Source organism: Haemorhous mexicanus, chromosome 3 (genome assembly GCF_027477595.1).
Source record: "Haemorhous mexicanus isolate bHaeMex1 chromosome 3, bHaeMex1.pri, whole genome shotgun sequence".
Lineage (NCBI taxonomy): Eukaryota > Metazoa > Chordata > Aves > Passeriformes > Fringillidae > Haemorhous > Haemorhous mexicanus.
Genome location: NC_082343.1, coordinates 14,721,436 through 14,747,507, shown reverse-complemented (window position 1 = coordinate 14,747,507; position 26,072 = coordinate 14,721,436). Strand labels below are relative to the sequence as shown.

General features: G+C 51.7%; 1 protein-coding gene across 4 annotated transcripts in view; it reads left to right on the top strand.

Moving 5' to 3' along the window:
- The window catches only part of SLC8A1 (solute carrier family 8 member A1), a 113,998-nt gene extending 88,885 nt beyond the window's left edge, over positions 1–25,113 (top strand). For 2 of the 4 annotated variants that reach the window (XM_059840909.1, XM_059840908.1), the window contains exons 3-8: positions 1,796–1,899; positions 4,758–4,775; positions 6,389–6,519; positions 7,127–7,226; positions 10,806–11,081; positions 13,150–25,113. In XM_059840909.1, coding sequence (XP_059696892.1) covers positions 1,796–1,899; positions 4,758–4,775; positions 6,389–6,519; positions 7,127–7,226; positions 10,806–11,081; positions 13,150–13,526 — 1,006 coding nt within the window. In that variant the 3' untranslated portion in view covers positions 13,527–25,113. Of the gene's footprint in view, positions 1–1,346; positions 1,454–1,795; positions 1,900–3,987; positions 4,009–4,757; positions 4,776–4,884; positions 4,900–5,515; positions 5,585–6,388; positions 6,520–7,126; positions 7,227–10,805; positions 11,082–13,149 lie in introns of all 4 variants that reach the window. The other 2 variants (XM_059840911.1, XM_059840910.1) reach the window with 2 other exon arrangements.
- The last annotated feature ends 959 nt before the right edge of the window (positions 25,114–26,072 follow it).

Sequence of the window (26,072 nt, the reverse complement as noted above, 5' to 3'; positions counted from 1 at the left end):
CAGTGGGGAAGCTGGTTTAGGTAAAAGCTTTCACAGGAGGACAATGCTGTCAGGGGAGTGTGGGGGAAAGCAAACCCAGCCAGAAGCAAACACAGGACTACAATCACTGCCTTGGCTTTTTGTTTTGTGCTGTTCCTTGTCTGGATTGAGATGAGAGCCAGGAGGAGGTTCTGTCCCCACAGCAGTGCCAGGACAGTGAGCAGAGCCTCCAGGGAGGAGCAGAGGCTGCTGGATTTCTGTCTGTGTTGTCTTTGCAATGGCTTTGCTGTAGGAAGCACAGGTCCACCACCCCATGTTTGTACCCCAGGTTTGGTCACCTTCTGGTGAGCAGCTTTCAGCCAGCTGTTTCTGTGAGTCCCTGAAAAGAGCTGAAACACATCTGTGCTAATTTTCTTCCTCTGGAAGAGCAATTTTTACTTCATTGGGTTGCTCAAGGAGCAAATCTCTCTCCTGGTGGCCCCAGCCTCCTGTGAGGCTTTCAGCTTCTGTGGTGTGTGCTTGTGGCTGTGCTCTGAGCCGTGACTCTGCCTTTAGACTTGTCCTGATGATGTTCCAGGGGCAAATTCAGCAACCCCTGGGTCATGTGAGAGTGCACTGCTGCTCAGCTCTCTAATGGGAGAGGACTAGACCTTGAAGGCTTGGGAAAGGGTGTGCTGCTTGTAAAGTAAAATTTAAGAAGCAAAATCCCAAAATTTAAGAAGCAAAATCCCACATGGAAGTTTTCCATGTGCCTGCCCTAACCAGAAAGGCCATTTTTCCTTTGCATTCCCTTCACAGAAAAAGTCCTAACTCCAACATCTCTTTTAAGCTTGTACATCAGAGCCTCCCTGAGCAGCTGATCATGATGTTGTTCATGAATCTGCTGAGGAGCCTGGGGATACAGAGCCTCTTCCATGCCCAAGCTTGAGCATCATGCTTCCAGGGGCTTGGTCCGTGCTGGTTCCCAGTGCCTGTGCCCATGCAAGCTGTGCAAGGTGCCAAGGGGCTGTCCTATACCACAGGTTTTTGGAAAGGGACATGTCTTGCCAAGACACTCTGGGAGAGGTTGGCCCAGCCTGGCCATGCCAGGGAGGATGGCATCGGTGCCACAGAGGACCACTGGTGCTCTGTGGTCCATGCCCATCCTGAGGCAAGCTTGGCCCATTGGCTCCTGCCTTTTGCTTTTGACTGTGCTGTCCCTCCAGCCTGTGCCACCAAAACCACTGTTTTCTGTCCACAGCCCCCTTTTCCTGCTCTTTCCACCTTCCTCCTCTACCTTCTTCTCCTTCTCCTGTTCTGCTCCCTGTTTCTCTTCCTCCCTTCTCCCCCCTTACTCTTGAATCTCTATTTCTTCTTCTCTGTTCCAGCAAAACGATATCAATCAAGGTGATAGATGATGAGGAGTATGAGAAAAACAAGACCTTCTACCTAGAGATCGGGGAGCCCCGGCTGGTGGAGATGAGTGAGAAGAAAGGTGGGGGATGTGCTCTGGGGCTGAGCCCAGCCTGTGTGTCCTTGTCTGACTCACTCATGTCTGGCACCTGCAACACCGAGCTCACATCCCCGGTGCCTATGGAAAAGGGCAGGAGCGAGGCCACTCCCCGTTCCCCCCGAGCACAGCCTGTCCCCAGGCCAGCAAGGCACGACCTGGGCCAGGTGGTGAGGATGCTCCTGCCCTTCCCCATATGCCCCAGGGGGGATGTGCAGCCCCTTTCCCCCAGCCAACCATCTCCGTCACCACAGCACCCGGGCGGACGTGACCTGCATGTGTGTGCGATGCCAATCATGTGTTTGCCTTTGTCTTGTGTTCCCACAGGAAATTCATTACCCTTAGAGTGCTTGACCGTGAGGAGTATGAGAAAGAGTGCAGTTTCTTCCTTGTGCTTGGGGACCCGGTGTGGCTACGACGAGGAGTGAAAGGTGTGAGAGTAAAACCAGACCAGCTCTCGAGGCGCTGCCGCTTTCTCTGTGTCTCCCTACTCTCACACTCCTTTCTCCTCGCACTTTGGCTCCTGGCCGTTTTTGCCCTCCCTCCTTTGAAGCTTGGCCGCTGCACCTTTTTGCTCTGTTTTCTTTCCTCTTTTGTTTGGAGAGGACTCCATCCCACCCCAGGGAGCGAGGAGTGCTCCTGGCACCACCCTGGAGCACCTGGGCTGGGGACAGGGAGCGTCACCAGAGACATTTTGGGAGTGCTGCCCTGCTGTGCCTTCATTTAATCCAAGAGAACATCCAGCCTCGACAAGTAAAAAGGGCAACGCTGCATCATTTTTATCAGAAGATAAAACAGCTTTCACTTGAAATAAAATGCATGGCCAGAGCAGTAATTTTAGCCTTTTTATACTGGCAGTAGGATCCGAAAATAGACGAAAATCACAGCCCAAGTAGGTAATATCATGAGATGCAATCAGTTTAGGTAAATCAGGTTATGCTCAAATGAAGTTTCATGGCTCTGCATTGGATAATAGCTTCTCACAGGAATAATAAAAACAATTTCCTCTTTCATCACATTTCTAAACCAAATGCCAAACTTCCCAAAAAGACAGAGTTCACCTATTTTCCCATGCTTTTTTTTTTTCTGCTAGAAAATTAAATGAGGATTAATGGCAGCGGCTGGTTCTGCACCCTACCAGAGCCTGAGCAAGAAGTAGTTTTAGAGTTACTTAAGAGATGGACCATTATTAAAGCCTCTGCAGAAGATTTGGTCTGTCTACCTTGGAACTGCTTTCTAGTTTCTGGGACATCAGCTCTCCCTCCAGCAGGCATTAGGCTGTAATGTTTCTTTGATCAGAACAGAGAGGGCCCTCAGTGGTCCCCACACTGAGTGGGAGCATGCCACGTTCCTCTTCAGCTCAGGTGCTAAGTCAGCTGCATCGTCCCCTCCATCAGCTTCCCGGCTGGTTTATGTGACTCTCTAACAAAAGCTGGGCTAAAAAATCAGACACTGCCATGACTCAGGCACTGCAGGTGGGGTCTGTGTCACTAAATGGTGCTGGTGGTATCCGTGGAGCATGGACAGTACAGCCAGGATAAAGTTACACAGGGACAACTCAACTCAGCACCTCCATCCTTGCCCACAGGGGCCAGTGTGGGCTCAGCCTTGCAAGTCCAGCAGGAGCAAACATGCTTTCCAGAGCCAAGGTTTAAAAATTGTGGTCCCAGCTCTGAAGATCCCAGATGAAATTTTTATCTAAAAATAAAAGGAAAAGGAAAAAAATTTCTTATCTTCCTGGTCACAAAGGTAACTGGAGAAACCTGAGCGAAGTTCACGCTTGCCAGCTCACTAAGTGAAAGGCAGGGCAAAACCTTAAAGGACTATTGAAGGCAGCTATTTGCTGCTTTGGCCATGCAGTTTTAAATTTTATTTCTTTTAAATTTGTTTCTTTGTACTTGGTTTGGTACAAGAAGCAGCGAGGCAGGAGGAGCAGTGTGCTCAGAGAGACAAGGGCATCTCTGAAATGTCACCCCTGGGCTGTGGTGGGGCCCAAGAGCCACCAGGGCACTAAGGGAGAGGCTTTTTCTTTCACTTTGGAGATCTAAAATATTGAGCAAGAAGACCCTTGAGCCAAGCCTTGCCACAGACTTTTCTTCTCTCCTTGTCTGTGCCAAAAGTGCAGCTGCCACTGGAGCCATTGCTCCCACCAGGCAGCTGGAGGAGGTCAAAGCCAGTAGCTGCTGCACATGGGACATCTTGTGTTCCCCCCCGGGGCAGAACTGCCTCTGAGACCAATGGAAGATCTTGCACATACAATTCAAAGGGGAAAAATGAATTTTTTGGAGTGTGTCTTCTAATCCCATATCCACCCCATGTTTGCAGTGGTTTTTATGTTAGATCCACAATCCCATGAAACATTTCTGTTTAGTGTCTTTCTCTTAACACTAATGGTATCCTGCAGCTTTACAGATCTGAAATCTCTGCCCTGGGATCTGGTGTCTTTCTGTGGATATCCCTTTTGATTTCATTATTCATTTACTTTTCTTCTTCTGTGTTTGTCTCTGTCTCCTTCACAGCCCTGTTGTTGAATGAGCTTGGTAAGCGCATTCATTTTTCCTTTCCATTTTTCTGGTTTGCGTATCTCTGGAAGACAGTCGTTTTGCTTGATGTTTTTCTTTGCTCACAGCATTCTCTTTTAGGGTGGTCAGCACTGTTTAAGCAAGGTCAGGTACCTAATGCCCCATCTTTCCTTAGACCAGAGCCCCAAAGTCACCAATATTAAGAGATGGTGCAAGGAGCATTTTTGGAGGGGTGGTGCTGTTACAGCCAGAGTAAACCTGTCAGCACCCTGAGATACAAACCTGGGCCACATAAATGAACCCATCACTTCTAAACTGGCGTGGCAAAACAGGATTTCCTGGTGACTGAGAGATGCTTGTGGCTGGACAGGAAAGTTGGCCAATCCTTTTTGAAGAGACAGTACAAACTTTGCCTCCTGTCTTGGGTAGACTTAGAGCCTAAGCAACCTTTGAATTTCCTTGCTGGCCACCTCCAGGGTAGGGCAGCTGGGGAGTGGGCACCCTTGTTCCTCATGCACCCACAGCCCAGGACAGATTTCACCCCTTTCACAGCACATATCAGACACCGTGGGGTGGCAGCTTGCAGATGTGGGTTGAAAAGCCTGTGTTCAGGTCTCCCCACACTATCCCTGGGGTGTGTGCTGCGGAGCAGACTCCATGTCCACAGTGGGGCAGGGAAGGACCACCATGTCTATGTTGACGTGCAAATGCTAATCCTCATTTATTCTCTCTCTCTCTCCCCTTTTCTCATTTTTGGTTTCATCCAGGTGGCTTCACCATCACAGGTATGGATTTCTACTCTTCCCCTGTCCCCCTGTTCCTTTCTGTTAATGGCCATATGCTCACCCTGCTCTTTCCTCTTGGTTTCCTCTTTGCTCTTGTTCTGTCCTGGAGGCAAACTCTGCAATGGTAAGCAGTGCCCGGCCGGTCCCGTTAACTCTGGTCCTGCCACAGAGTGCTCTGCCTGCCTCACACGCTAACCCTGCCTCGGGGAGGGTCACCTCTCACCCCCCAAGCCACAGGCCGCCCCTCTCCATGTCTTGGAGCAGGGTGGGCTTCTCCATCTGGTCCCCTTCCCTGCGCACAGGGCTCTTTCCTCACTTCCCAGGCCCGAGCGCTGCAGGAGGGGCAGGACCCCACAGCTGCTGCAGATGTGCAGCCCCTGCCCTTCCCTGCAGTGAGACCCAGCAGCAGGGCTGGCTCCTTTGTCATGAGCCAGCCAAGCTTCCCTCCTTCAGCTGAACAACACGGGACAAGAACATCCTGGGTCCCACACATTGCCCCTCAGGAGCCCAGAAACATAATTCAGATTTAGGAGGCTCTGGCTCCAAGGTGGGTCTCTTTGGCCTGCAGGAGGAGAAGGGCTTTCCCTCAGCTCCGTGCCACCTGAGCAGACAAGGGGCATCCAGCAAGGGAGCAGCACTAACCCCGTGTGACATTAGAGTGGAGTTCACTAACTGCACGGGGACAGCTTGTAGAGTGTGTGCAGTCCCCCCTGCTGATCTCCTGCTGATCACTTCAATAGGCAAACCTGTCTTCAGGAAGGTCCAGGCTAGAGATCATCCTCTTCCTTGCACCGTGGTCTCCATCCAAGGTACCTGTGCTGTGGCACCATGTCAGTCTCACGTGGACTGACTGGGGTGTTTGCCTACTGACAGATTAACTCCAGTCCTTTTTAGCCTGATGTTCTTCTGCCCACCCCTCAGGTGGACTGGAAGGGAGTTCAGTGGGGTCTGCACAAGGGACAGTGACAAAGGGCGTGCTGCCTGCAGTCCCCATGCCAGAGGTCACACAGATGACAGTGGAGGTGCAGACCCGCTTCACTGATCTTGTAGTCCCTCTGCTGCTTCCTCTTCTAGGGTTTGGAGCCAGGCATTGCCCTGTGGATGGCTTCTTACATCTGCACTCATCCCTCCAGCCCCGCCATCACAGCAGGTGTTGGCTGCCAGCCCCCTCTCCAAGGCAAAGCCCTGCTCAGAAGGAGGCAGAGCCAAGATTTCATCTGTGTCTCAGCCCAGGGGCTGCTGACAGAGCTCTCTGGCTGTAACAGGCTGGTGGAATTGCCCTGACTGTACCTCAGTGCTGACCTGGAGTGCTGGGGAATGAAGCAGCCTTAGTGCTGATCTTTCCCCTTCTCAGCAGCTCGGTGGGAGAGGCAGCAATTACCAAGCAATAAGCTATTCCCCAGCCCCAGGATGAGCATCCTGAGGCTGGATGAGTTGCAGACCTCTTGCTAGCATTCCATTAATCAATCCTGTCTGTTGCTCCATGAGCTCCTTCTCCACTGTTCTGTCGCTCACGCTCCCACTGGAGGCCTCCTGACCTCCCCCTCTGACAGGAGGCCAGATCCAGAGGGACCAGGTGGGCCTGCTTCACCCATGGGCTCTTTGCTTTGCAGAGGAGAATGAGGAAAAGCAGCCCCTGACTAGCAAGGAGGAGGAAGAGCGTCGGATCGCAGAGATGGGGCGCCCAGTCCTGGGGGAGCACACCAAACTCGAGATCATCATTGAGGAATCCTATGAGTTCAAGGTACTATTCACATCCTGCATCCCTGTTCTTCTTCCCCCCTCCTCCTTCTGGCTTTGCACAGCACTGGGAGGCACATGGTGATGGTACTGGAGCAAAGCAAGGCAGTGCATGGACTCACACACGAAACAGGAACTGAGGTCCCAAATGCTGCAGGTTGCTTTAAAACATGACCCTGTTCTCACAGTGAGTTCTACACACTGGTCCTACTTACAGGCAGCCTTGAGTGAGCCCCAAGCCTGGCACTCCCAGTGCAAAGGGCTGATAACCCCAAATGCAAGTAATGGTTGTGCAGCTCAGCTGCCATGAATGCATGTGCCTGGCCAAGAACTGGCCATTTCATTATCTTTTTCATTTTTCTGTAGTATAAAAATATAACAGGCTACCCTTACTGTGGCTCTGAGATGGTTCAAACTCCCATCCATAAGCAGGTTTCCAAAGGTCTTTATTAGCAGCAGCGAAAGGAATTGCAAGTACTTACATTTGGGTCTCTTGAGCTTGAAATCTGCTGACCTTGTTCCATAAACACATACCCATAAGCAGTGGCACTGGGGGGCTTTAGCCCAGTATTTCCAGCCCCTAATTCTCTGCTCTGCATCTCCCTCCACAGAACACAGTGGACAAGCTCATTAAGAAGACGAACCTGGCCCTGGTGGTTGGCACAAACAGCTGGAGGGAGCAGTTTATCGAGGCCATTACTGTCAGCGCGGGTGAGTCTGGGCCGCGGCTCCGCGTGAATTACGATCACCCTCGCGCCCGCCTCGGCTTGGCTGCATCACTAACACAGACTGTAGTGGAGCAGCAGGAGGCAAAGCAGGTGGCAGAGTTATTTACAGCTTCTGCATAAATAAGGCAACTGATTAAAGCCTTTTGTGAGGGCACCTTGTCTCATGTGTAGGAAACCTTCTGTGTGAAGCGTGTCTGTAGCACCAGGCAGAGCAACACCTTGGCTGGTAGCAGACGGCAGAGGGGGGAAAGTCAGTTCAGTGGGAGAGATCTGGGAGGAGAGCACAGTGTGGAAATTCAGAGTGGCATAAATAAGGCTGGTGTGAAGCAACAGTGCTCCCCTTCCCTGGTTCTCCCTGTACCTCTGTGGTGAGGACAACGCAGTAGTGAGGGTACGAAGCCTGAAGGCAGTCACTCTCTCTGAGCCAAAATTTTCCTTTGACAAAGTTTTCCCTTGCCCTGCTTTCTGGAACTCCTGCTGCCCCAGCCAGCTGTGGCTGGAGGATTATGGCTCAGCAGCCAAATAGCTGCAGCAGCACATCATATCTCTGGTTGAACCAGATCCTGTGTGATCTTATCTTCCCTCCCTTGGAGAATTGCCTTTCCCTCAAATGCCTTGTGCCGTTCTTGCAGGTGCCAGTGCCATGCTTACCAGTACAGGATATATCATTCCCATATACGTGGAAGAAGGAAGAAACAAGATCTCCTCCAGATGTTGTTTTAACAGCTGGAAACACTATTACTTACTGGCTGGATGTTACAACCTCACAGCCCAGCCTGGGCTGTGTGTGCACACATTAGGGCAAAATCAACCAGCTTAAATTAAATACCTGGGGAAGGCAATTACCTCTCATCTGGCTAATTGTGCACTGAAATGCATGGGGGAGCGCTCAGCTTCCTACCTCTAACTCTGCTCTACAAGGTAACCTCTGCCCAGCACCATGTAATTAAAAATGATGGCAGTACCATTTACCCTCTGCTTCTGGAAAACAAGGGCAGGACACTGTGCAGCTTCTCCTCAGATTGTGGTCCCTCCTCTTGTAGCACAGTTCTTCTCAGAGCCTCCAGGCAAGAGCCTCCCATTATTTTGGATTCAGCATGAACTTATCATGCAAGACAATCCTTGCTGCAGGTTTTGTAGCTAATATGGCTAAACTAATCTATGCCAGAACCAATTATGTAATTGCATCCCATGTTAAAGCAAAGATAGTCACTGACATTGGATCCCATTTCTGTGACACTCGTAAAGGCTGCAGTTATGTTGCCCCCATATCTGGAACATACAGCCATGATCAGAGCTAACAGATGATTAACAGGCATTTAGGAAATGGGATGTATTTTGGTGGACGTGAGCTGTCCCTTGCAGTTGTGGATCTCAGTGGTAGTTTATCTCTGAGCTCTGGAGGTACCCAGGCTTTAGCTCCTCAAGCTTTGTGCCAGATAAGTTAAAATGCCTTAAACACTGGAGGTTGGGTTTGAGTTTTTCCCCCACAGCTCACCTGGGATACCAGGTGAAAGTCCCCTGTCACCACTTCAAAATGTAACATCCCAGCTGAGAAAAGAAAGATTAAACCCCCATTTCCCACCCAATGATCAACTCAGGGCAGTGTCTGCAGGGGGATGGAGCAGCAGGAGGTGCTGAACACTGGTTGGCGTGACCACACTATCTCAAAAAAACTTCATTTCTTCTCAAACCACGACAGTGAGGTCTGTGGAAGGGCAGTGCAGGGGCAGACAAGGCTGTGCCATTCTGCACTGTCCAGAGCCTGTCACTCAGCTCCTTTGGTCTGCTCCCAAAAGCTATAAAGTTTCTTCCACAGCAAAAACATTCTGGGGCTTTCAGGCCTGTTGGTGACTGTGCCCCTGGGTCACCATCCAAGGCCACTCTGTGTTTCAAGTCACCTCCACAAGATCTGGCCAGCTCTTCAAAAGAGAGACTTCATGGCTGCTTAACAAAATGATAGGCAGATCTGGATGAGTGTTATGACAGTGGCATTCACGTTCATTTTTCAGTCTGTTTTATCATCTCCATAAAGATTTAGGTCCATAGCAGCCCTGATGCCTCCCTGAGCTTGGCAGAGGATTGAAATACCTGCTGCAGGATTACAGCACGAGCACAGCATGGTGTATCCTGCCATTAGCAGCCTTTGCACATTGAGGGAAAACACAGGCCAACATAGGCTTTCCAGGCTGGAAAACTGCTCCTTATCTTCACAACAATGCACAGGAATAGGTATTTATATCTGCCAAAATAATATGACTGATTTGCTGCTGTTTCTGCCATAGTGAGTTTGAAGCTCCTAAGCTTGCATCTTCCCCTTGCTAAGGAGCTTCTTTCAACAGCCATGCAAGGAGACCTGGTGCTCCACATCCTTGAGGGGAAAACAAAAAGCATTAAAGACGTGGAAAATCACCAGACAAAATGCAAGGCATGTCTTTAGCACGATTTAGCCTTGGAATCCCGAACATTTGTGACTTAGAAACTCATCCTTGTTTCTTAAGGGCAGCAGGAAAGCTCCCACTGGCTTAGTTGGAAAAGTGTCACCTCCCCTTCAAGTCTGGGAGTGGTTCCAGTGTGAGCAGGAGGAGTTTTTGACTATGATGATGTGCACTGTGCCAGGCTGGGGAAGCCCCACATTTGCCATGGAGCTTGCCTGAGGCACAGGCTGGCCAGCAGGCTCTCCAGACAGCTCCTCAGAGCTGCAGGAGTCAGGCAAGGGGCCACCAGCCCCAGTGGGCTCCCTGGTGGAGTCACCCCCACCCCGTGGGGACTCCCTGTAGGCTGGATGCCAGGTGCTTTTGCAGAGACAGGTGAGGTGCCACTGTCTGGAGCAGGAAAGGGAGTTCCCACTGACCTAGGAGAGACCAAACATCAAGGAGCAGGCAACCAGAGCTTATGGGGAAGCATGTGAAGGGGCAGGGAAATGCAGCAGGAAAGGACAGCCAGCAGTGGTTGAGCAGGGAGGCTTTAGGGCTGGCAAAAATCCATTACTTGATCCTGGTTTGCAGCAAAGGTAAGGTGAAGCACCAGAGAAGTTCAGCAACCATCAAAGCCAGCTGCCTTTCCGGAGAGCTGGAAGCAATTGCAGGCACTTGTGGAATGCAGCTCAGAACAGCTCAGAAGGGGCTTCCCTGTGGGAGTCTCCACAAGGCAGGAGTTGCTCTCGGTGGGTTTGCCTGCCCAGTCAGTTTCAGCCAGCATGAGGTGGTTTTTTCCCACTTCTTCTGGGGGAAGAGCTCTTGAGCAGGAGCTGAGTCCCAGAAAAAAACTGATGGTTAAACTCAGGCAGAGGTGCTGGCACAAGGCTCTGCATTTTCTGAAGTGCAGGTTGTTTTTTTTGAGCCATTGCCTCTGGGGTGTGTCTCTGTGCTGTGGAAAGGGACAAGGACAGGCCATCGAGCCACTTTGATGATTGCTCATAAAATAAGATATTTGGAAGTCAAGGCCTTGCAGGGCCCAAATCATGAGACACAGCATTCTGGGGACTGCAGTTTGCACAGGAGCTTTGCCCAAGCTCGCCCAGGATGAGCAAATCTGATCAGGCACTGCCGGTTTTCTCCAGGGGAAGATGACGATGACGATGAATGTGGGGAGGAGAAGCTGCCCTCCTGCTTTGACTACGTGATGCACTTTCTGACCGTCTTCTGGAAGGTCCTTTTTGCCTTCGTGCCCCCGACAGACTACTGGAATGGCTGGGCTTGCTTCGTTGTCTCCATCCTCATGATTGGCCTCCTGACAGCTTTCATTGGCGACCTGGCATCCCACTTTGGCTGCACCATTGGCCTGAAGGACTCCGTCACTGCCGTCGTGTTTGTCGCCCTGGGGACATCGGTGCCAGGTAAGCACAGCCACGGGGTTGGTTGTGAAGCTCCATCTCCACTCGGGCTGGGGCTGGGGCTGGGGCTGGGGAGGGCTGTGCTCTGCAGGATCCCAAAGCACAGGTTTGAGATATAGATGGAAATTGGTTTTCAGTCTCAGGTGGGCTGAAGGATAGAACCAGGATGCGGATTCAGGATTCAGTCCCATTATTATTTAAGGCCAATCCCACTGCAAAGACTGTGAAGTATCTATTTCTGTGGGCAGCCTCTGTGGTATCCACTTTCAGAGTCAGAACTGGCCTTCAGTTAAAATGCTGCCTGCATTGGCAGTCCTGCATTTTAGGCATCTGCTGCTTTCACCTTGCTCCTGGGTGAATTAAGTGTGAGTCCGTACTCAGGGCACACTGTCCAGCATGGACACCTTTGTGTAAGACCAGGTTCAGATGGCTCAAGGTGAGGTTGCTGAGCTGGGGGAGCTCTTGAAATGCAACTTGTGAAGCTCTGTGGATTCCCATGTCAGCTTGTGTAAGAGAGTCTGTGCCTTTCACTCACCTTCTCCCATGGGCTGTGCTGGGCAGGCAGAGTCTGATTTCTGGGCAAGGGGCTCTGACCCACCCCAACCATCCCTTGCATCAGACACACCTTCCCTCACCACCTTCAAACTTCCAGTTATGGGCACCCAGATGCTCAGAGATGCTGAAATTGTCCTAATGCTAGCAAAGGCAAAGAGAAGAAGCAGCAGAATCAAAAGAGAGCAGATCTGGGGCAAGGAACAGAAGAAGGAGCATTTTTTAGACCTCTGGCAGTAGAGGCTTTAGCAGAAGGTTTGCAGAGTTTCTTCACATGTTTGACAGTGAAAATCTTCCCTCCTGCTTTTGCTGGCATAACGTAGCATTTAAGAAGTTCTTTTTTAGGTTACTTTTGGGCTACTCTTGTTTCAGTTGGCTCCCAGGCCGTGCTGTGTTAGCTGGGTGCTGGTTGGGCTCCTTCAGCCCTGCTTTCCAGGAGATGGGCAAGCACCAGAGGAGGGTGCAGAGAAATCAGCACTGACAGGGACCATCCCTGCATTGAAAGCACTGCTCAAACTTGCAGAAGTGCACGTGGTTGTTTCTACACTCATTCCTTCTCCCCCAGTGGCAGCTGCAGAGCCATGGAGGCATCAGCACTGTCCCACAATTATTACTGCACCATGATCAAGGCCTTTTCCTTCCCTTAGGTGCATTTCCATGGCAACTTTTTTTTAAATAAAGCAGACTTTTGATTTCTTTGCTGCAAATGGACCCGCTTGCTGTGCTTCTATGTGCCCATCCGCTCCTGTTCCATGGAACTGGATCTTTGTGCCAGGCTGCACTTTGCCATCTCACCTTGGAGCCCGGTGGGGAGGAACAGAAAGGAAATTCTGTAGAATTAAAAGAGGTGAAATATGACCTCGTTGTTTCCTTTTCCTGAGCCACACTGGGCTGCCTGTACCCAAGGGGATCTGGAAGTGTAAATATGTTCTGGGCTCCTCTTCTCCTTGTTAGCTGAGAGTGTTCACCTGAACCAACCCACGGGCTAACCCCCCCTGCTCTTCCTTCCCTCTGCAGATCCAGAGTGGGTTTGGATGTAAAATCAGCACTTCCCTGTGGTGCAGAGCAGTGTCAGACTGGTCTGCCTGACACCAGGTTTTCCATTTAAATGGCCAGCCAAGTTTTATCACTGGTGTTAAAGCTGGCAGAGCACCTGGGCAAGCATGCACCCACCCCCACGGTTTTTCTTCCCAAGGGATGGAGGATGACCTGGTTTATCAAGGTGTCAGGGCATGCACAAGGCACTGGACTTCAGGGAGGCAAAAGATGCTAGAGGCCATACTGGGGGAAGCCCTGTATTTCTGACCATTGAGATTCCCCCCTGTGCATTTCCAGACCCTGATGGTCCAAGAAGAATCGGATGGTCCCCCGATTCCCTAGAATTTCCATTAGAAGGGGCTGTACCCTATCTCCTTACCCATTACTTTCTTTCCCCAGGTGTTGCCATTGACATTTGTCCCCAAGCTACCCTCTTTTCCTGGCTGTTTCCTGAGGGTTTCTCCCCATCTTTCCTTTGCAGACACATTTGCCAGCAAAGTAGCAGCAACGCAGGACCAGTACGCGGACGCCTCCATCGGGAACGTCACCGGGAGCAACGCTGTGAACGTTTTCCTGGGCATTGGGGTGGCCTGGTCCATCGCAGCCATCTACCACGCGGCACACGGACAAGCCTTCCAAGTCTCCCCTGGCACTCTGGCCTTCTCAGTCACCCTCTTCACCATTTTTGCTTTTATCAGTGTGGGAGTGCTGCTCTACCGGCGGAGACCCGAGATCGGAGGTGAGCTGGGCGGGCCGCGGACTTCCAAGCTGCTCACATCCTCACTCTTTATCCTCCTCTGGCTCTTGTACATATTCTTCTCATCTCTGGAAGCCTACTGCCACATAAAGGGCTTCTAAAGGGACAATCAGAGATAGTAAATATGTGTATATCTATATATATCTATATAGAGTGATATATAGGTATAGCTATAGATATAAAGCTGTGTATAATGAACAGAGAAAGAATAAAAGAGATTTGCCATGTTCACACACCTGCTGATGGAAAGCGGCTTTGGAGCATCCTTTGAACTAGGCAGGACCCCAAAGCCAGCAGGACCCCTCCCCAGGCAGCGGCCCCGTCCAGGAGCCAGGGGCAGGGCCCATTCTGCAACTCGACCAACAGGAGAGGCCGATGGCCACCAAGCCCCTTCCCATCGCTGACTCCCACCCGCTGGCCCCGGGAAGACGGATGAGAAGGCGACCGGGGTGCGTCGGTGTGAGGAAGGCCAGAGTAGCTGGTGAGAAACAGAGCAGTGGGCAAGGGAAGGAGAGGAGAGCAAGGGTTCTGATCTCCCACCACATCCAGCTGCCTTCGCCACCCGGGAACAGGCCCTCTGGCCCTGTTGGAGAGGAGCGAGAGACCAAACTGAAGACAAGGGGAATCTGGGAGCTTTCTAAGGATAGAATACAAACCGTTTTCGTCATTGATTTGGGGTTGGTTTTTTTGTTTCGTTTTGGCGTGTGTACAACTAGCATTTCCCACCCACATGCCCCTCGCCTTTCCCTGTCCATGCTTTGGGGGTGCACAGCCGCAGCCTCGTGTCCCGTGTCCCAAGCCGAGGCCATGCGGAGCGGCGGGAGCCTTCCTCCCACTCCTCCGCCTCCTCGGGCATGCTGTCGTGGTACTTGTAACATTTGCATGAATGAAATGAAATCTATCTGTATATAGCATCCTATAGCGATAGTCCTTCCAGCCATGTGGGTTGAGCATTGCAGATTACAAGCGTTTTCTTTTCACTGGGTTTTATTTATTTTTAGTTAGTTCGGTTTTGCCATAGGGTTTTGCTCGTTTGTTCGTTTGTTTCCTCTTAGCGGGGGTGGGAAGGATGGAAAGCTGTCCCCACTTACTGCTCATGGCACGGGTCCATGAGAAGCAATAACAGCCATGCAGTTGTAGGTTTCTCAGGGCAGGAAAACCCACACCCCAGAGACTTCAGGCTCTGTCCAGCTGTGTGGATGGGGTCCTCTGACGTGCTGAAGCCAGTGTGAGGCCTCCTCTGCCCGCAGGAGGTGTTACACAGGCTCCCAGGGAGTGGGGTGAGCAGTCTGCGGGGAACAAGCGTGGCTGATTCCCAGCACCTCACATGCTTCTGCCTTTCGAGTCAGTGGCTGCCTCAAAGCCCTTGGCCCCCTGCTATTGCCCGTACCCCCAGAGGTGTAGTGACAGCCCCTGTTTCTGAGTGTTAAGCCATCAGGACCAGTCCCCAAAGCTGGTCCTTCCCCACAGCCATTTGGAGGCAGGGCTGAAGGGCCGTACAAGATCTCCCACTCCACGGAGCGTGACCAGGACGCATCCCCCCAGGAAAAGGTCATGTTTTGCACTCTCCAAATCCGAAGTCACTGGACAGGATGAGACGGGGAGGTGTGACTCAGCATCACCCCCCTGGTGCCAGGAGGGCAGGCTGGGATAGAGAGCTGAGCCAGGGAAATGTGGGTGTAGAGCTCCCCAGGGCACAGCACGGGGCAGACACTGGGCACTGGTGTTGAGAGATGTCTCCTGAGCCTCTGCCCTTTGCCAGGCTTCCTGACATTCCAGCCAGGCAAACTCCCAGCCTGCATGTCCATGGTGAGCTCTTCCCACTCAGCTGAAAACCATGTCTGATGCTTGTACCATAACCAGCTGGCTGGGGGTATTTGTACTCATCTTGAGCTATCTGTGGAAATTTTAATTAACCTGCTGTAAGATTTTCTCTAGGAATATGAAGTTGTGGTTGTGTTTTTTTTTTTTCTTCTTGAGCCTTTTTTCACTTTTGATTTGTTTTGGGGTTTTTCTTTTTTGTTTCTCATTGTTTTGGGGGAAAAAATCAAACACAGGTGCAGATTGTTCAGGTTTATGATTACCTTTATGTACAATGATTTCATTTTCATCTGTTTGGCTTCATTTTTTTCTTTGTGTGTATTGCCCACCACTATAGGCAGTGAGTCCACTAATTGTGATGATCCTTATCAATGGTACACAATGCACAGAGAAATAAAGTTTGTAGTGATTCCTGATGGACCCAGTACTGCTCCTGCATATTCTCTATGGAAAACCCTTCTCTCCCCTCCAGCTGTTTCCCCTTCGTAGCCATCCCTCCTTGACTCATTGGTTTGCCTTCCCCGTGTTTCTGCCTCTGGCAGGGGCAGTGGTGCCTTGGCACGGCCGCCCCTGCCCCATCCCATGCCCTCCCTCCCTCTCCATCTCCATGGTGCCTCAGGCTTGGTGTGTGCTGCCAGGGCTCACAGCCTGCTCCACTCTCAGGGGGATGCAGGAAACCACCCAGGGACAAAGCTGCAGGGCAGCCCACCCTCCTGGGGCCAGGAGCTGCCCCTGTGCTGCATCCCTGGCCTCCTGCTGGCTTGCCCTAGGCTTGGGGAGAGCCATGGGTGTGCCCCCAAGGTACCAGGCAGCTCTTTCTTCTTGTGTCCTCTATAGAACTGCTCTTGCTACAGCCTCACAGTGTCCTGTGCTGGGTTAAGCCACGTGCTAGCTATGAGGGAGAATGCAAGAGGTGCATTACCAGGGCAGGGTCCATGGGTGCCAAAGCAGATCTGAGGCACCCCACGAGGCTGGGCTGCCCTCAAGAGGTGCCTGCCCGTGCCCCAGTCCAGGTACCGTGGGCCATTTCAGACCCATCTGTGCCTCGACACAGCTCAGCCAGCACTGAGGAGGAGAAAAGTCTCCCCATGGCCAGAGATGTTGTTCCTCCCTGTTGAGCTGTCCCCAGATAAACCCTCCCTGCAACGCCTGGGAAGTCCTGCTCTGACAGCTGAACTCAAACACCAGCCCTGGAGATGGGCCCCAGGCAAGCACTGCCTTCAACACTCCCCAGCAGAGAGCACAGCCAATGTCCACGTGCTTCTCCCAGGCAGTGGATAGTGAAAGCAAAGCAGCTCTTCTGACCCAGTAATTGCATCTGCTGAAAGGTGATGTGGGTGTTTTCCCCTCATCATTTGCTTCTTCAGAATGAATTGCCTTGGCTGATGTAATTAACAAGTCAAATGGGACTTGTGTGCCCACTCAGGTTAGCAGGCAGTAAATAACTCTTCTGCTCACAGAGCTTTCCAAAGGGAATGATGGAGCAGTGCTTGCTTAGGACCAGGCCTAAATCACAGGCTGAACACCAACCCTGTCCATGCAGTTGCTCTCTGCCAGCTGTGTGCTTTTGGGCATCTTTACCAAGGCTGTGCACAGTGGGACCTGAGTGTGCCCAGTGGCTCCAGGAGGGGTCAGGGGGGAGCAGCCAGGGGAAGCGGTGTTCCCAGGGGTGTCAGGCCTGCTCTTCTGCACAGTCTCCTCTTCAAACATGCCCTCCAGAGGCAGAAGAGAACTGCCCTCCCTGAGAAGACATTGGCTGGCAGTGCTGGGAGGCAGCAGGAGGAAGCACATCCCTGGCACAGTCACGCCTTGTCACAGCTCAGCTCCCTGGATCCCTGTCCGATGCTGGAACACTCCCATCTCTTCCTTGTCCAGCCTCCCACCCTTGCCTGCACAGGGAGAACATTGAGCACCTTTGGTAAAGGCCTGGGTTTATGGATGTTGCCAGAAGCAGCAGTTCAAACCCTTGGCCTCCATCCATTTCCCTGCCCCATTTGCTCTCACCCCCTCTCATCACCCCACCACCCAAAGGCAAACCTTTCCATGGAAAAGGATGCAGCACATGTCCAAAGGACACTCAGAGACAGGAGACACCCAAATAACTCCAGAGGCCACTGCCAAGCACGTGGGGACAAGCAGAAGGAACACACTAGTGATGGCCCCAGCCATCATGGACAAACTGTGTTTCCAACTCTTCAGGGCTCAGTGGGTGTGGAGGCAAATCCCAGTCACAGCCTGAAAACTTGGAAAAGGCACAAGAAAAAAGGAAAGAGCCACAGATCTGCAGTGCCTCGTGGCTGAGCCCACCCCAACTGCCACCTGTGCCAGGGCAGCACAGGGACTGCTCAATCCCGAGGTGTGAGCCCCTCATCTCCAGCCAGACGAGGCTCCTGCCCCTGTGTCACCTGTGCCAGGCAGCCCCTGGTGCCTCTGGGGCGAGGGGCGATCGCGAGACTCCTTTGTGCATCTTCATCTCTGCTCCCTGGAAGGACAGAGGGGAGAAGAGGGACCTGGAGCCCGCCGTGGTCACAAGCCTGGCTGTGAACTCTCTGCTCTATTTCTGCTGCTTGCAGGGACTGGGGAAGCAGAGCCCCTGTGTTATTGTTACAGCTATTTTTAAATTCTCGCCTAAGAATCGCCGGCGTTGGTGGCCATATCCATAACTCAGGAGGAAGTTCAACTACATTCCTGGAGGGACAGAGCTGAGCACAGCCAGAAAGTGAGGAAAACTTAATGCTGGACGGTGTAATTCCAGGACAAAGCCTTGCATTATTTTCTGTAAGCTTTGGCACCCAAGCCCACCTGGAGAAACGTGTTTGCAGAGCACCAGGAACCTCTCTGGCCTCTCTGAGCATGCAGTGACCAACTGCTGATGCCTATACCTGTGATCAGCACAGCTGTGGAAGAGCCTGTTTATCTTGTAAAAAATTGGCTTGCACAGGAAAGCATCCAGAGGCGTCCGTATTCTTGCAAAAAGCGCCGAGGGACAATAAATACAGTGAGATTCCTCACCTTTTAAGGACTTGAGCCTTTCTGCTGTTGGAACTGGAGGTGCCAAGAACCTCTTGCTAGCCAGCAGCACCCCTCACATGGAGGGAAGGGACACTGCAAGGGAAAGGGGCCTGCCTGGCCAAGTAGGAGCTGTTGTCAGCAAAGACAGGCAGGAGCTTGCTGCTACCAGCAGGATTTTCTGCCTGTGGGATGCCCCTGAGAGCATCCTAGGAGTCTCCACAGGGCCTTGCTCTCTCTCTGGAGGATCTTGAGAGCAGCAGTCCTGTCTCTGGGACTCAGTGCCCCCAGGGTGGTTCAGCACCCTCTCCCCTGGCTCCTTCCCCTTTCCCAAAGGGAATGCCAGCTTGGGGCTGCCCTCCCCACAAGTGTGGAAGAGGGCACTGGGGCACCCAGTGTTCCCAATGCAGTGCTGTGGAGCACTGCTGGAGCTGGGTGTGCCAGTGGGATGCCCAGCACCGGAGGGCATGGGGAAGGGACGAGTGCCAAGGGCTCCTACTCAGATCTGGAAACCTTGTTCAAGCACTGCCACAGCGTGTCCCCTGCCCTGGCTGCCACGGGCACGGACATGCACCTGGATTTCTGCACAGACACAGCACAGCCTCCAGCTTCTCTGGCTGCCCATGGGCACCAACCCCAGACAGTATTTTTATCTCTTTGAGTCAAAACAGCCCCTGGCCTGTTGCTCTAGACCAGGAAAGCTTTCTGCCCCTCCAGTGACCATTAGTGACCCCACCTGATGCCAGGGTCCTCCACATTCTGCCTTGAGCCATCTCAAGGTCCCAAAATCTACACTCAGTGACAATCCAGCCTGCAGCCTGCTCTGTGCTTGCCTCCCCTGTGAAGCCTCTTCAAATTCCATCTTCTCCCAGGCTCCCCTGTCCCTCCCTCCTGCCTCTCAGCTGGGGGTTTCCTGTGTGGGACAGATTTCCTTCCTCACTGCCCTGAACAACAGCACTTGTTAGCTCAGCCTTGCTGTTTGTGTCTCAGGACAAAGATGAACCATCCCACATCATGGACATGAGCCCCTAAAACCAAGGAGCAGGCAAACATCCACACAAACCCCACAAACCCTCCTGCTCATCACTCAGGCACCATCACAGCCATTACCCACAGGCACAGGTTTTATTGTGCCACTGTCCTTCACTCATTAGTCTGTTGAAGATTTTTTGCTGAATTTCCACCATTAAGAAGTCCCACAGATGCTCCAACTCCACCCCCCCAACCCAAATGTCCTCTATGCTTCCAAAACAAACTAATTTGCTTTAACTGGGGGTTCAAGGCTTTCCCACTCTTGCTTGAAATGGGCAGTGGAAATAAGCATCCCAAGCAAGTTGCAATGGCTTGGGATGCTTATCCACACTTGGAGCTCCTAAGCCCTTGCAGCATGTGGGAGACTGCCACGGGGCTCTCTCCCTGCACCTCCCAACCTCTTTGTGGAGGTGGGATTTATTTCTCCTCCATTTCTTCCAGCTGAGAGGAGTCTCTTGACAGATCTGAGGATGAGACCTGCATGGAACACAGGCTTGCTCTGCTTTCCTGATGGAAATTGCCTGTCCATGGCACTGCCATCCCCAGGAGTGTGTGCCCCTCTGCCCCAGCCCACAGCCCCTGGCAGGTTCCTCACTCACAGAAATGTGACATTCTGGCAGATGAGCTGCTTTGCAGAGATACTTAGAAACACGCAGAATTTCTAAGTCCCTGTGAAAGTGCTGTGCTGGCACAGGCAAGGCTGGATCCTGGTGGTGCAAAAGTGTCCCAGAGCTTGTTTGGGAACATTAATGAAAGGTTTCACAAACCAGCAGCTTTGTGACTCCCAGGGACGTAGGGAGGTGCACAAGTGGATTCCTCCTTGTTTCATGTAATGCTGAGATGCTTCCCTTGGCTTCAGCTCCAGCCCTGTGCCCTGCCCTGCCCTGCCTTGCAGTAGGAGCTGTGATGAGCTGGTCCTTGGCTGAACCCCCCCCTGCTCAAATGAGAACAAACTCATGCCTGTTTGTGTCTTCATTTGCTTGCCCCATGTTGCCTCCTTCATCTTGCGAGCTCTTGAGAAAAATGTGCCCATGCAGGGAGCCTTGCAGGAGCCCTGCTTGTCTTGCTCTTTAATCAGGAAACATACACTACTTTCTGCAGCTCAAGAGAGCAAAAGATGGCAATAATATCTCTTACATTACAGGCACTGTGTTAGCAAGGAGGAAAATGTTATTTATTTTTTCCCTGACAATACCTGTCCTACTTCTTTTTTCCATAATGCATTAAGCATTAGGAGGCACAGCTCTGCACACAGTCCAGCTCTCAAGACTACCTGTTGAGGACATTGCCCAGCAATCCTGCAGTTTTATTTGTGGATGAAGGGCGGAAGGTGGTGAATTCTCCTAGGATTTCTTGCTCCTGCAGGAAGACACACAGCCATGCTGGCAAAACCCACAAAACGCAGGGGTTTGTGAAATGCAGCCCTTTGTATCCTGGGTCTCTGGGCCAAGAAGACCTAGCATGAGGTTGTAAAATCCAAATAATGAACTTCCAGAAGACCACTCAGCAGTGATGGGCATCTTTATCCATCCTGCTGTCTCCTGTGCCCGGAGAGGTCTCTGGCACAGCCGGTGTTCACCACGTGAGAACGTCACCGCTAATCAAACGAGAAGAGGACACAGAGAAGACAGACCACATCCTACCTCCCACCCCAAATACAAGCCCACAGGATATTCCCAGCAAAATGCAGCCACACTGCTAGGCAGTCCTTGGGAAACCTCCCCCATCTCAAAGGCAGCAGGTTCCCCATGGTACTCACTCCCCACATCGCTGCCCTGAGGGAGGGGCTGCTCGCAGCTCAGCATCCTGCAGGCACAGCCAAAGGAGACACCTGGGCTCCCTGGGCTTCCTTCTGGGAGCATCAGCCAGAGAGGCCTGCAAGGAGTGGCCATAATATTCCAAAGGAGAGATAAATGAGATGGGAATTAGTTAAAAAACCCTACAGTAGGGATAATTTAGATCCATCACTTATTTTCTGCTGTAATGAAGTGGCCCAATTATCTTGATGCTTGAATGACCACTCCAGTTCTCAAAAGTCATTTCTGCACACTTGAATGGCTGCTCCTCCTTCCAGAGAAACCATCTCAGAAAGGAGCACATCTTTCTTGGCAGAGAGGTAATCCATGTCAGCAGCTCCTCCCACTGTCCCTCTCAGGAGCGGAGGGAGACTTGGGCAGGGAGCTGCCTGCACAGCCTGTCCCAGGGTTGCTGGACACTCCCCACAGCAAGGGTCCCCTGGAACAGAGGGATGCAGGAGGGAAGGAGCTCAAAGTGAGCCTGAGAAGTGATGGGGACAGCCGGTGGCTGGATGCAGCCCATGAGAGGAGGCAGGCAGCAGGTGTGTGTTGAGTCTCCTCACGGGCACCCCATGCCAGGGTGGTGGCTGGGGACAGCACTGCCAAGGCAAGTTGTCCTCTGGAATTTTGGATGTGCTCCAGAAAGAATGGCTCTCACTTTCCTGCTCTCCTCTGACAGCCACCAGTCTCTGACAGGCACCAATGTGCCCTGCTCAGCAGCCCGAGGGGAGCTCCCCCGGAGCAGCCTGGGGCAGGCAGGCAGGGAGGAGGCTGTGACCACCCTTCCTGACGCACCCAAAGCCACCTGCCACCGCCATCCTGTCACCCATCACCCTGTGTGTGCCCCCCTCACAACTACAAGGCACTCTAGGGCAGACAGACATCTTGTGCAAACCTTGACAGAGAGAGAGAGAGGGAGAGATCTCGGACAGCCCAACCAGCCCCCTGGTCCCCCCAGCAGGGACAGGGCAGGCAGACCCCAGCTGGACAGAGCCAAATTATTCCAAAGCTGGGCTGAGAGTTTGCAGGAGAGCTGGTTTGCCTGGAGACAGAAACCAGAGCATGGGTCATAAACTGAACTCCACCTTTCCTCTGCCACCTGCACCATGCTTGGTGCCACGAGCTGGCCCTGCCCCAGCTTGTGCCCCAAGCTGAGGGCCACCCCCGGGCTCAGCAGCTGGAGCCCCCCCAGTCTCTCTGTCTCTGTCACAGTTCCTCACAAATTCAATGGCACAATGCAGCTACACTATTTGAAAAGCCATAATACTTGTTGGTACGACTCTTTTATTACTGTCAATTTATATATATATTTGTTGATAAAAGAGGTCATCTTGGGAGACACTTCCAGTCTACTGGGAAATAATTGTCCGATGCTGTATATTCTGTACATGCTGTATAAACAAAGCAAAATATGTAAATCTCAATGTTTGGTGGACTCGGTGGCACGGGCTGCAGGGGGAGATTGGCACCAGGCAAGGCCCCTTCTTGGGCCACCACGGCTCGGGCTGGGGGCTCCCAGCAGAGTCCCCGTCCTGCTGGGCTCTGGACACAGTCTGGTGCAGGGCCCGGCCCCGTGCAAGGGCGAAGCCTGCGGCTCCCTCGGTGCTTTTCCCGCACAAGGTGGACGGGGCGGCTGCGGGAGCGGGAGCGGCCGCGCTTGGTCTCCCTCCCGGGGCACAGCACGGGGCCGGGCACGGCCCCACCCATCCGGAGCCCGCTGTCACCCAGCTGCTCCCCAGCCCGCAGCCACCACCCAGCAGGACGTCTCTAAGCCTTGGGGGTCCGAGAGAGAGGATTCCCCGCGGGAAGACGGCCGGTGAGGGCAAAGACTGGCTCCGAGCATCCGGCTTCTCCAGCTCCTTCCCACGCCCGGCCAGCCGTCCTCCCGGGGGTGTTCTACAGCAGCCACGAGCTGTGACCTTCTAACCCGACACACGCTCTTAGAAAACCTGTTTCATATTTTCTGTGGTATCGATCTACAACTTTTGAAATTATTGGACACAGTCATGGTAGCCTAAAAGTTGTGCTGAGCTCATATATTTTTATATTTGTGGTGTTTTCCTATCAATAGAGAGTAGTGAACCCTATAGCTGAAAGTGAACTATTCAAAATAAATATATGACTGCAGAAAATATTTGTAAAAATAATTTATTTTAAATATTCTGCCAAAGATAGCTCTCTAATTATCTGTAAGATGTCGTTTCTCCCTTTTTGCTCTGAATGTCATTGTGAAAGGACCTTTCTCCCCGTATCTTTTGAAGATTTTTTTTTGTATCTTTAAGGGCAAAGAAATATTCCAATGATTTTTTACTAGAGCAGAAAATAGAGTAGTAGGGAGGCACGAGACAACTGTGCAAAGGTGATAAACAGGATCCAGTATCAATCACTCGAAAATCCGGTTTCTCCCATAATTCCTCTGGCTGACAGAAGGGGTTTGAAGCCTGGGACAGCTGTCCAGCAGGAAGACCTTGGCTGCTGCTGCTGCTGCTGTGGCTGCTGTGTAGCTTACCCAAAGGAGAGAAATCTCCCTAGAATCCCATCCCCAGGCTTGGGGCATTTGGATCCCCTTGCATCCAATCTTAGCCTCTTCATTATTTATAAGCATGATTTATTTATTAGCCCTTAATAGGCCCTGTGGCACATGGGGAACCCTCACCCAGAGCTTTGTGGGGCTTCAGTCCAAAGCCATTCCCTCCACACACCTGCCAGCAGCCCTGAACCCGTGGCACAGGGAATCCTGCTGGCATCCAGACCTGTCCCCTTCCTCCCGTGGGGACAGGGCAGGGGACAGCCCGCCGCCAGGGGACACTTTAGCAAGAGGATCCATCCCTGCAGGTATCCAGTTAAAACAGGAGAAAGTACAGCCTTTTACCATGGAGAAGCTGCCTAGATTAGTCTTTGAGAAATGACTATTTTTTTTATTATTATTATTATTGTAGAGAAAAATCTTTCCCTTCTTCATTTCTCCGTTTTGAAATGACTTTTCAATACTAGGGAAAGCCTTCATTATCTTCTGTGATCCCCAGGTCTGCTGCTGTGGAAATAAATCCTCAGCCACATCTGTTAGGCTCCACCACTTCAAAGAGATTCTTGGCTCAGATTTTTTCCCTTTCTGAGCAGATTCACAATTTCTTAAATGTCTTGGTCATAAACGTCTGGAGGAATTAATGGGTAAAATAAGAAAACAAACCCCTGTTCCAGTGAATGTGTTTCCGCAAGCAATTCAGCTTTTGACTCCCACAAGGTCAGGCACGTGTGTAAGTGTTTTATTGGGAAGGGAGGTGGGAAAAGCAGTTTCCAAGCCATAGGGTGTGGTGGGTGTGATGGGAGGACTGCTGTGAGTGGGGCGTGGGTGGCACTCTGCAGCCGTGGGGAGCACTGCCAGGGAGTCTTTGTTCCCCTGGGCTCTCTGAACCCGGGGCTGTGCAGCTGCTGCGTCACAGGGAAACGTGAGCGAGCCAGGGAAGACAATGGTGAGAAGAATTGGGTTTCTGATCACTGTGCATTTTGTTAATTAGTGAATTCAAATAGTTTTATTTTTACCAAAAACAGATAATCTTTATTCCAGTAAAGACAACAGTTGACTTGAGATATATATAAATATATATATATTATTTGAATGGTTTATATCCTGTTGCTCTAACTACATAAAATGGAAACATGTTGCAAGTTGTGTCATTTCAATATACAAAATAAATGACTTTTCCCTGCATGCTGCCTGGGTATGTTGTGATTTGAATTAAGAGTTATATTTGAATTGCCTTATTCAAGAGGTTGTATGTTACCTAACTGGGGAATGACCTGGCACTGTTCATCACATTACATGTGTACTTGATGCTGTGTTATGTCAAATTCAGATGAGTTGTCTGTCATCTATGTATTTTGTGGGAGATCTTTTATCTTGTTAAACTGTGATATGTAAACCTTCATTGCCTGAAATAGTCACAGTTGTATAAATCAGTGTCTTCAGCTGTTTTCCTAATTTTAACACAATTCCTAACACAAAATATAGATGTTTGTAAATTCTTCATTCATTTGGTCTATTTTTATGGATGAGGCTTTTTTAATCTGGCAAAGCAATAAGATAAGGCAGCTTTCCCGGAATTTTTCAATCAAGGCTCAGCTACATTTCTATCCCTCGGCAAGAGGCAACAACCAATTTTCAGCAGGGACAATTGGCATTGGGGATGTCTGTTTATTGCCATTATCTTTCCTGGCTCGGATGGGCCATTATCACCGTAGACCGCGATGATTAATGACGAGCCAGACGTGCGGCTCCTGCAGTGACAGCGCTCCGGGGACCCCGGGCGCTCCGCAGCGTCTTCCTCAGCCCCGCACCTCTGCGGGGCCCCAGGCTGGCTGGGAGGGAGGGAGGCGAGGGAGGGAGGGGTCCCTGCAGACACAACTGGCGGCAGCCCCGCGGCCAGGAAACAGCTCGGCTCGGAGAGCAGACCCCCAGGAACCCACCCCCAGCTGGTAGACGACTGGAGCATTTCTGGACATTTTCATGCCTAAAACCCCGAGTAAAGTAGTGGCTGGGATCATTAAAACGCTCTGGCTGGAGTCAGTCGCTGTCACTGCTCAGCTGTGCGGGTGCCACATCGTCCCGAGCACGAGCAGCAGAGACGGCTCGGGAACACGAACACGCCCAGACGTCTCCGCCGTGGTGTGACAGCCCCACCGTGCACTCCCCACTCTTCCAGTTTGGACCGGAGTTGCACAGGAAACCCTGCTCGCTTTTTATGTCAGTAACCATAAGAAACATGTGGCCAGAGAAAAAGAAATTCCTGGAGCAGGACAAGCTGTGGTCCTGGGTTATTGAGTCTCTATCCAGGGCTTCGAGTGCTAAAATTTCCCATCCCGTCCGCAGACGTACCCATCTCTTTTTTATCTTTTTCTCCCTTTACTTTCGGCATGCTCCGGGTTGGAAGGGTGTCAAAAAGGGGGAAATGCGCTGGGAAGGGCTGGGGGAGCATGGGGAGGAGACTG